This window comes from Camelus ferus, chromosome 25 (assembly GCF_009834535.1).
Source record: "Camelus ferus isolate YT-003-E chromosome 25, BCGSAC_Cfer_1.0, whole genome shotgun sequence".
Lineage (NCBI taxonomy): Eukaryota > Metazoa > Chordata > Mammalia > Artiodactyla > Camelidae > Camelus > Camelus ferus.
In genome coordinates this window covers 874,712-884,583 of record NC_045720.1, presented here as the reverse complement: position 1 = coordinate 884,583, position 9,872 = coordinate 874,712, and the positions used below count along the sequence as shown (strand labels likewise).

The 9,872-nt window shown below is 59.7% G+C and overlaps 1 protein-coding gene across 2 annotated transcripts; it reads right to left on the bottom strand.

Annotated features, from left to right (window-relative positions):
• Positions 1-438: 438 nt before the first annotated feature.
• On the bottom strand, positions 439-8,164 carry NRBP2 (nuclear receptor binding protein 2). Of its 2 annotated transcripts, XM_032467589.1 has the most exons (18): positions 7,737-8,160; positions 7,120-7,242; positions 6,951-7,052; positions 6,773-6,862; positions 6,560-6,600; positions 6,363-6,457; positions 6,196-6,219; positions 6,040-6,123; positions 5,893-5,948; positions 5,700-5,795; positions 4,531-4,663; positions 4,306-4,408; positions 4,162-4,212; positions 3,948-4,083; positions 2,942-2,995; positions 2,804-2,867; positions 2,646-2,701; positions 439-2,557 (listed from the first exon to the last, which is right to left on the bottom strand). In XM_032467589.1, the coding sequence occupies exons 1-18, from the start codon at positions 7,851-7,853 to the stop codon at positions 2,489-2,491; spliced, it is 1,494 nt and encodes a 497-aa protein (XP_032323480.1). In that variant the 5' UTR covers positions 7,854-8,160; the 3' UTR covers positions 439-2,488. The 2 variants fall into 2 exon arrangements, with proteins under 2 accessions (XP_032323480.1, XP_032323481.1); XM_032467590.1 differs by lacking the exons at positions 2,646-2,701; positions 2,804-2,867 and having other exon boundaries at positions 7,737-8,164.
• Positions 8,165-9,872: the final 1,708 nt, after the last annotated feature.

Genomic DNA, 9,872 nt, shown 5'->3' with positions numbered 1-9,872 from the left:
GGTGGGGTGGGGGCTCCCGGAAAAGATGAAAGTGGTCAATTATGCAACAAACCCCAAGTACTGAGAGGAGGTCCACACTTCTGCAGGAGAATCCGGGGACTCAGTGAGACGTGTGTAGAAAACTAAGCTCCCCCAATAGGCAATTATTAACTGCAGGGAAAACAAAAAGTTGTGCAAGAAATCAAATACAATCCTAGGACACTGCGTTCTCTGCCGGGACCTTGGGAGTGAAGCTGTGATAGTACCCACGACCCTGCACAGACATCTGTCACGCTGGGATGTTGCTGGTCAGGAGGGAGGCCAGTGACTCCCCTTCTCCCAGAGGACACCACAAGGACACTGAATGCCTAATGTAGAAAACCCAATAAGAAACATGCATTTTTTAAACACCTGAAGGAACAGCTAAGAGAGTTGAGTTTGGAAAGGATCAGGGCTGGAGACTGCATGTATTATTTATTTATTACCGGTCTAAAAAACTTCCACGTTAAAAATAATATATATATAGCTTTGAAAAGATAAATGTTAAAATGAAAGCCTCAGCACAGACATTACACGAAGCAATGGTAGCACCGGCCCTTCTGAGCTCAGTTTAACTGCCGGCAGTCTGTCGCACACTTGACACTCTCACCATTTAAGAAGGTGCAGAATCAGACAGCTTAGCGTCAGGACTGCCGGCTGGATGTGAAAGTGATTTCAGACTGTAATTTTAAGTTGAAAGGTGTGAGAACTTGAATACTTCTGTAAAGAGTATTGGCATGTTTAAGGTAGCTTGAGATTCACTGTATTTATTTGTACGTGGAATTATTTGAATGCCTTAGCAAAGTGTTCTGGGTTTTGGCTAGGGCAATGTTGTGGGTGGGTCACAGCCCCCCCACCGCCCCTGCAGAGATGTCCATGTCCTAACCCCAGAACCTGTGAATGTTACTTCACACAGTAAAAGGAATTTTGCAGATATGATTAAGATTAAGGACCTTGAGGTGGGGAACTTATCCTGGATTATCTGATGGACCTAACTTAGTCACTTGAAGCTTTCTTGCCTGCAGAAAAGCAGACATAGCTCATGAGAAAGACTCAACCTGATGTTGCTGGCTTTGATGATGGAGGAAGGGGCCATGAGCCAAGGGATGTGGCAGCCTCTAGAAGCTGAGAATGGCCTTCAGTATACAGCAGGCAAGGAATGGGGACCTCAGCCCCATCACTGCAAGGAGATCAGTTCCTGCCCAGTGCCCAGAGCCATGCCTGACACCTGCCAGCCAACAACCTGAAGGAGCAGGCAATGGGTTCTCCCCCAGGACCTCCACAAAGACATGCAGTCTTGTTAACACCTTGGTTTTAGTCTGGTGGGATCTCTGGCAGACCTCTGACCTACAGAACTATAGAAATGTGTTGGTTTCAGCTACTGAGTTTGTAGTAAATTCTTATATCAACAGAGAACTAATACAGCGGTAAGCCTTTCATGTTTGACATTTGAAGCGCTTAAAAAGAAACCTGAATGCACTGAATTTATCCACGCAGATTAAAATGTTTGAGGATGATTAAGTTTGAAAATGGAGAGAGGCTGGTCCAAGAGAACTGAGGCTAGGGCAATGGGGAGAGACTGGGAACCAGGAACTGACATCCTTAGGACCCAGGGAGGCAGCTGCCTGGGAGGAGATGAGAGAGGCGGGCTGGAGAGGAGGTGGGCGGGGAGGACACCTGACCCTGCCCACTCTGGGCTGAGGCCTGAGGAGAAAAACAGCCCTCAGGAGGAGCTGCAGGAGACAGGAGAGTGTCGCGGAGGCAGCTGCAGTGGAGAGTCTGAGGGGCTCCAGAGGGGGTTTCCCCTGGACAGGGGGTCGGGGGGGTGGGGGCCAAAGCCCCCTGGAGCTGGGAACCTGGGCTTCTCCGAGTGTCTCTGCCCTCTGCTTACCCTGCCAGGTCATGGCCCTGCCCCACGCTCAGCGGCGTGCCTGACAGACCTGCAGGTGCTTTACCATTCGATGAAGGTGGTGGTGGTTCCTTGTGTGGGTCTGTGGTACCAACATGGGATGGACTGTCTCCCCAGGCATACGTCTGTCCAGGGCTGACCCCCACCACCAGCACTGTGCCGTGGCTCCCCGCAGTCCAGGTACCCTCACACCAAGGGCTTGGTCACTGACCAGTGTCTGGCATGTAACTGAGGCCCGGAAATGAAGGAGGTGGGAGGGATGCTGGCTGCATGGAGGCTGGCTCCTTGCATCCTAAGGACCTGCGGGGCCTAGCCACTCTCCCTACCCCCACCCCCGGCTCCCTCGCCCCCTGATGGGCCCAACCCCACCACCCTCAGCCCACCCCTGGGCCCCTTGGAAGCTCACTAGAGGTGTTTGGTCCACAGCTTCCAGGCACACAGGCAGAAGGCAGCCCCTGGTCCCCCACTCTGACCCAGGGGCCAATGCTGAGCTTCCCCAAATGGGCCATGGGCTGAGAAGTCTGGTTCCCGGGGCTGGGGGACTGAGGTGCACGATCAAGGTCACGGCTGAGTTCCGCGGTACTTGAGGAAGGTGCTGTCCAGGAAGGCAGCCAGCTTCCTCCGGTCATCCTGCAGGGTGAGAGGGAGGCATGGGGGGATGGAGGGGCGTGTCTCACCCTGCGCACCCTCCCAGGCTAGCTGCACCCAGCCTGCACACCTCATGGACGAAGCCGTAGTGCACTAGCTCAGTGGCGAGGTCTTGGGCGCTGTCGGCTGTGGCAGGGGCGAGGGCAGGGGAGTGGGGACAAGGGGTGAGGCTGCAGCCCTGCCTGAGCAGCCCTGTCTCCGCCCCTGCCCAGGTTCCGTCCAGCCTACTTGGGAGCAGGTCATAAGTGAGCTGCCGGTGCAGCCGGTCCTCCAGCACCAGAAGCAGAGTGAGCTGGGGAGGCAGGAGGCTCAGTTGGCTCCAGGAGCCCGCCCTGCCCCTCCCCCTCCCTGGTGCCCCACGCTCACATGCCAGCGGGCCTTGTCCTCGCTTCTCTCCAGGTTACACTGCATCTGGATCACCTGGGGTAGGGGGGAGAGGCCAAGGTCACTCACAAAGGCAGGGCCTCAGAAACTAAGCAGCAAGAGCAAATACTGCCTCAAAGGGGCCCAGAAGGGGTAGCAAAGACTGGAAATGGAAGAAACCTCTAAGGGGAGCCTAGAAAGCACATCTCACTGCTAGCAGCCTGGTGAGTTAAGGAAAACTTCCAGACGAGTAGACATTGAAGCCGGGTACTGAAAAATGAATAGGAGTTTTCACAAGTGGAGAGAACACCTGAACAAAGAGCTGTGGGAAGCGGGGGCAGAGAGATGTTGGCAGGGATGTGACAGAGCAGAAGTAGGGTGCCACCAGGACCAGGGCTTAGAGTGCCAGGGGTCAGGCTGAGGACCCCCCCAATCTCTGTAGGCAGCTGTGGCTGTTGGGACATAAATTCTGGCTGCACTGCAGAGAAGAGCCAGGAGGGAGGCAGGCTGGGGGCTGGTGCAGCGCCCAGCTGGGGAACCGAGGTGGCCCAAATCAGGGCGGTGACCACAGAGACACACCCAAGGCCAAAGCCAGAGCCTCTGGAACCCAGGGGGTGTGGACAGGGAACAGGAGAGAGGGCGCAGGCTGACAGGGGAGGCCCCTGGCTGGGAGGGAGCCCTGCAGAAGGAGTGGTGGGGGCAAACACAATGCCTGGGGGTCTTGGAGGACACACCATGGCACAACGGCCAGGGAGTCAGCAAACCAAGGAGGTGGGATCAGAGCGGCAGCATGTCCTGGGGCAGGCAGCAGGGATGAGGAAGGGGTCTGTGGGAGCCTCGGGGAAGTGGGGAATCCCAGCTTGTACTACCACCCCCAAGCCCCACAAAGGGGTCAGCCAGGACCTGGTCTCCAGCAGCCTGGAGGAGAGCGGCCCAGGGGACTTGAAGCCCCAAGGAAAACATCCCTCTGGGCAGTGGGCAGGCCTGTGTAGCAGGGGCAGAGGCTGACCTTTCTGGTCTCCGAGTCAAAGGGTTCTGGCGTTGGGGTCTTGGCCTTCGGGGCCTCCTCGGGTGGTGGGGCCAGCACACGGGGCAGCCCCAGGGGCCGAGCAGCAGCAAAGTTCATCAGTGGGTAGATCCCATTCCTGGGGACACGGTTGGGGGGGGTGGCTAGGGGCTCAGGCCAACAGCTGCCTGCTCCCCAGCCTCACTCCAGCCCTCACCTGACATCCTCCAGGAACTTGTCCAGCTCCAAGCAGGAGACCTCTGAGTACCTGGTAGGGGTGTGAGAAGTGCATGAAGGTGGCCTGCCTGCCCTGCCAGTGGGGCAGGACCAGGTGGAGAGGGCAGGACTGCAGGCCACTCACCGCCACTGCAGTGGGGGCCGGTGGGGCCGGGGGATCTCTGCCAGGACTGCATGCAGGTCCATTGCCTTGGTCTTTTCCTCCACCACATTCTCAGGCAGGAGGTCTGCAGGCCGCAGGAGCACTCAGAGCAGCGGACCCTGAGGCACGAGGTCCTGAGGGGGGGGGGGCCCTTTGCATCCCGACCCCAGGCCCTCGGGCCCACCCCCAGGCTGGCCTGCCCCTCACACTGGTGCTGGATGAAGCAGTGAGCTGCTAGGAGCTTCAGCGAGTGCACCTCGAAGAGCACACGGTGGAAGAGGAGGTTGTGGGCAGAGGGCCGGCGGGCAGGGTCCCGGGCCAGGCAGGAGAGGATGAACTCCTGGGGGTGTGGAGAGGACGCTGAACTAGGTAGATTCTCTCTTCTGTGGCCCCACAGTGAGAAGAGGAAGCCGCTGAAGTCCCCAGACCCCAGGGGTCCAACCCCCACGGGAGACTTCATGCAGGAACGTGCATAGGGAGAGGCAACCTGTCAGTGGCCAGGCCGGGGCCTGATTCTGCAGACAGGACACTCAAGGCTGTCCTAGGGCAGAACTCCCCATGTTCTACTTTCGATAACCCTCACAAAAATAGTGGGGAGCAGGCACTGTCACCTCCAATTCATAGGTGAAGTCTGTGCTGCTGACGGAGGACACCAGCCCCTGTCTTGCACCCCTGGGCCTGGGCAGAGTGCTGGCAGGCAGCTTAGCCCCTGGAGGGCAGTGCAGCCCAGCACGAGCCCACCTACCTACAGCCCACCCCTCTTCTGTTGCCTCAGGTCAGGCCCTCCTCTGGAGATGAGCTTGATGGGTCTGTGCCGGCCCCAGATCCATGCCCTCCACTGCCTCTCCTGTCCATCCAGGCCTCATTACTCCCCTCCCATCCCCAGAGGCTGTGTGGTTATGCCAGACAGTCGCTAGACTCTGCAGAGAGGTTGTGGATGCAGCTTCCATCTCATATGCCCTTTGCCCACTCCCCACCCCTCCCAAGCTGGGACCACATAATTTCTAGTCTATCTCCTGGAGCCTTCCATGCAGGGGTGTGGAGTCAGGCAGACCGGGGTGCAAACACAGGCCCCACCACTCACTCTAAAGCCTCCCAGAGCCTCAGTTTCTTTATCTATAAAATGGGTATAAAAATTGTGCCCACATAGGGAGTGCTTCTCTGGTTTCTCTGTGCTTAGATTGTGCCTTGAGAGCCTTCAGGTCTGGAACTCAACATGCACTCCCAGTAAGGCCCTCCTTGTAGGGGTGAGGGGTGAGAGCTTGTGCAGCGGGCCTGGCACTGACCTGCTGTGCCTCTAGGCCTGCCCAAAGCGCCTCACCGGCCCCACCTGGAACACTGACAGCCAGCTGAGAGGGGAAAGGAAAGCAGCTTACCCGCATGTTGGAGTCACTCAGGGAGTGCCTGGCACGGGCGATGGCCTCCTCTGTGACCCGGGTGTCCCCATTGGCCTGGATCTCCAGCACAGCCATCTGGAGGGCAGGGCAAGGTCAGGCATGTGCAAGGGACAGCACAGGTGAGATGGGTGGAGCTGGCTGGGAGGACGCCCGGAGGCCAAGGGGCTGGTACCTCCAGTGCACACATCCCAAAGGAGAAGATGTCTACAGCAGTGCCATCAGCAACCTCTGAAAGGAGAGAGCAAGTCAGGGCGAGTACAGCGCGTGCGGTGCACACAGGGCAGGGAGGGGCGCAGTGGGGCGGGGCACCCGGACTCACCTCCGTACTCTGGCGGGAAGAAGTGCAGGTTCCGAGGTTCCTCCCGCTCAACGCGGATGGGGCTTCGGAGATCGTCCGGGAGCACTATGGAGAGTCCAGGGGATGAGCAGGCTGGACCTCTCCATGGCCCTCCATCCCCCGAGGGTCCCCACGCACCATTGGAGAAGATTCGGTGCCACACTGAGCCGGTCACCGCGGAGAGAAAGAGCGGGCGTCAACTTGGTGGGGCATTGGGCACCCTCTGCCCTCCATTCCTGACAGGCCTCCCAGCCCTGCCCCCTACCCCCAATCTGCCCCCACCCCTAGCCCCACCCTGCCAGCACCAGAGCCAATCTTGATGAGGCCGTTGTGCTGTATGAAGATGGTGTCACTTGTCAGGTTCCCATGGATGATGGGAGGACTGCAGGAGTGCAGAAAGCTGGGGACAGGAGGTGACAGCAGGTGGAGCCGGGTCAGGGGTACCGGGTCAGGGAGGTGGGGGTACTGTGGGGTAGGCGCTCCGGCAAACCCAGGCCCTCACCTGAGCGCGGACAGGATCTGCGTGCACCAGCGCTTCCAGGCCTGGCGGTGGATGGACTCCGTGGGGTGGGTGGGCGGAAAGCCAGCTGGGCCTGATTTGCCCCGGCCCAAGCCAGTTCCTGTCCCCAAAACCGCTCTCCACCCCTCACCCTCTCCACACCAAACAGTGCGTGGAGCCCATCCTGCCCTGATGCGTCCAGCCCACTCCCCATACCCTGGCATTCATGGCCTTGTGGTTCTTCTTTGTCTTTTTGAGGAATTGCTTGAGGCTGCCTGATGACACGTACTCTGTGATGAAGACGACCTGCGAGGCGGGCAGGCCCACGGACTCCACCAACTGCAGGTGCCTCCAGCTGCGCCTCTCCCCCCACCCGTCCTGCCCGGCAGCTCACCCGAGCTCGGGCCTCAGAGGCATCCAGCCAGTACTTGTGTAGCTTGACAATGTTGGGGTGGTCCACCAAAGCCAGCTGCTCAAACATGGTCTGAATCTTCTCCTGGGAAGGGGAGGGTGGTCACAAGGGTGATGGGAGGTGGGGTCGGGGAGGTGGCAGTGGGCCTTACCTCATGGGTGGCAAAGGCCTTCCTGTCACCGAAGTGCAGCTCGTTCCACACCACCTCCACCCCTTCCTCCGTGTCCATGGCCAGGAAGGTGCTCTGGACCCCGGGCACGTTCCCCTGGTTCACCTGGTGGTGGGGGTGGGGCGCATGGGTGTGTGGGCATGCATGTGGGGAGAAGAGCACAGGGCGGGGTTTGGTCTCTGCTCTTATCCTTTCCCTTGGGCCCAAGCATGTGATGCAGGCGCTGGCCTGCTCTGGTGGGAAGCTGGGGGGCCTGAGGAGGGCTGGGCCAGGAGAAGGGTGGTGTCCAGGGCTGGGCTGAGGGGATTTGGGGCACGTTTCAGGGGGTTGAGGCTCATCCCAGGGGGCTAACAGCTGGTCTCAGAGGTACGGGAAGGTGGCTTCAGGAGACTGGCCCTTAGGAAATCAGGGCTTCCTCACTGGGATGCGGGGGCCAGGCTAAAGGAGTGCAAGGGCCAGTCAAGAAGGGGGTCACCTGCGCGAGGTTGCAGAGTGGTTTCGGGCCTCCTGGCTCCCCAGAGTTCGCACGGCCCTGCGTGGCCTCAGGGGGTCCCTCAGCCCGAGGAGGGCGGCGACTCGCCCCGCCCCACCGTGCCCACCTGCTCCCGCCGCTTCTGCCAGCGGCCACACGGGCTCTCTTCCAGGATGTCGCTCTCGTCCTCACTCTCGTCCTCCCGCTCCCGGCTCCGCCTCGGCACCGGCTCCGGGGCCGCCATGGCTCGGCGGGCCCAGGCCGCCGCCCTCCGCGCGATCCACCGCCGAGCGCCGCCGCTCCCCGCCCGTCCTGGCCCCGCGCCCAGGCGCCCAGCTGGGAGCGGAGCCGCCACCACCCCCTGGAGCCCCAACCCCGGCTCCGGGAATTGAGAGGCGCGGGCGCGCGACCGGCCTGAGGGTGGAGCCCGCCTACCCCGCCAGAGCTGCCTCCCCGGGCCGGAGCTCGAGTGGAGCTTCCCCGCGGAATGCAGAGCCTCGCTGCGCCTGGCAGATGTCCCACCTGTCCTCGGCCAAGGCCCCGCCCCAGACGGGGCCCCGCCCACGAGCCCCGCCCTGATCCTCCAAGGCCCCGCCTCGCGGACCCCGCCCTGGAGAGGTCCCGCCCGCCACGTATAGGGCCCCGCCCCGCGAAGCTGCGCGGTCCCGGCCTGGAGCCCCGAGGGAGCTGCGGCTCTTGGCTGCAGCGAGAGGAGGCCCGGGAACCAGCCTGAGTCGAGCTGGCCGGACCCGGAGCTTTCCGTGACGGCCTAGAACCAGGTCCGTCAGGGCCTCCCTGGGTGCGCGGCGGCGCGCGCGGACCGGCCCTGCCCAGTTCTTAGAGCCGTTCCTGCTTCCCGCAATGCTTCCCCACCACACTCCTGCCACACTTCCTGAAACCCTCCCTCGGTCCCCGGGTCCCGCCCTAGGGTGAACCCAGCGTGGAGCAGAGCCAGGGCAGCCCACTCGGCCCCGGGGTTGCACCGCGAGAGTCTGGGGAAAGGCCAGGGAGGGGCATTTGGGCGGCCAGCTCTGCCCGCGCGTCTCCCTTCCCCTAGGAGTAAGTGCGAGGGCCACTTAAGAAGACAGAAAAATATTCAAAGCAGGCTGACTTTACTTCTTGCCCACAGACTTCCCAATGGCCCGCAATTCAGTGCTTCCCTTTCTCATCCACACGCTCACCTTCTCACATCCCAGGATAGCGATTTCCCATCTCTCGGCTTTCTGCTAATGGCGCTTCTTGGACAGTGGAGCCATCAGGAGGGAGCCCCAGCCCCACTCAAATGCAGCCATGTCACCCTCCTGGAGGCCCCCTCACCGCTCCAGCCATATCAAGAGATGAACTCTAGAATTCTTGTCTAACGTCCCCATTGACCCCATAACCCTCACTACCTTCCCGTGGTCTTCCTTGAAAACCTGCTGAGTCCTCACTCACCCTTCACTTTCTCTTTCTGGAAAGAAAAGTAGACGCATGTGCCTGCCTTCTCTCAAACTTAAAACACTGATCTCCTCCACCTCGGTAGAAGGCCTTCAGCCCTGCTGGTCTCTGAGAGTCCCTTGGGACACCTTTTTCTCCTAACCTTCCACACAGACAGCACCTACCCTTTCATGTCTCCACTGCTGTCATCCTTTTAGGACTAGCACCGCTTCTCGGGACATCGGCATCAGCCTGCTCCCGGTTCCATCCAGCCCCAAGTGATCCTGCAAAAGTGTCACCCGCTGTTCAACCTCTGAGTAGTGCTGTGATCTGCTCTGTGCGGTAAGGAGCGGCCAACAAGGCTTGGCCCTCGGTCACCTACCCCAAAGAGACACACTCTTCAGCTGACTGAAGTTCCAGGCTCTTTTAAGAGTCTGACAGTGACCTAACTACAGCGCACGCAGCGATCACACTGCATACAGCTTTACGTCACTCGAGGTTGTCCATGCTCACTTTTTCTTTCATCTCTTATATCCACAGCAACGCTACACAGATTTGTGCATGAACCTTTGAAAAGCTGAAGTCAAGAAGAGAGCTTTGTTCACATAAAAACAATTGTTTCTAACTTGTGAAGGCCAGACCTCCAAAACAAAGCTGGTGAGGCAGCCCACAAAGGGTTGTACCTATCAGGAGAGGCTGTACCAAAAGACAAAATCAGCCCAGGCCCTCCTGGAGCCCAGCAGTGTGATGGGCAACTACAGCTGATGGAATCCAAACGGAGATCAAAAAGCCACTTACTGAGCCAAAAAATGGTGAGAAAAGATGTGGTCAAAAAAACACGACAGTG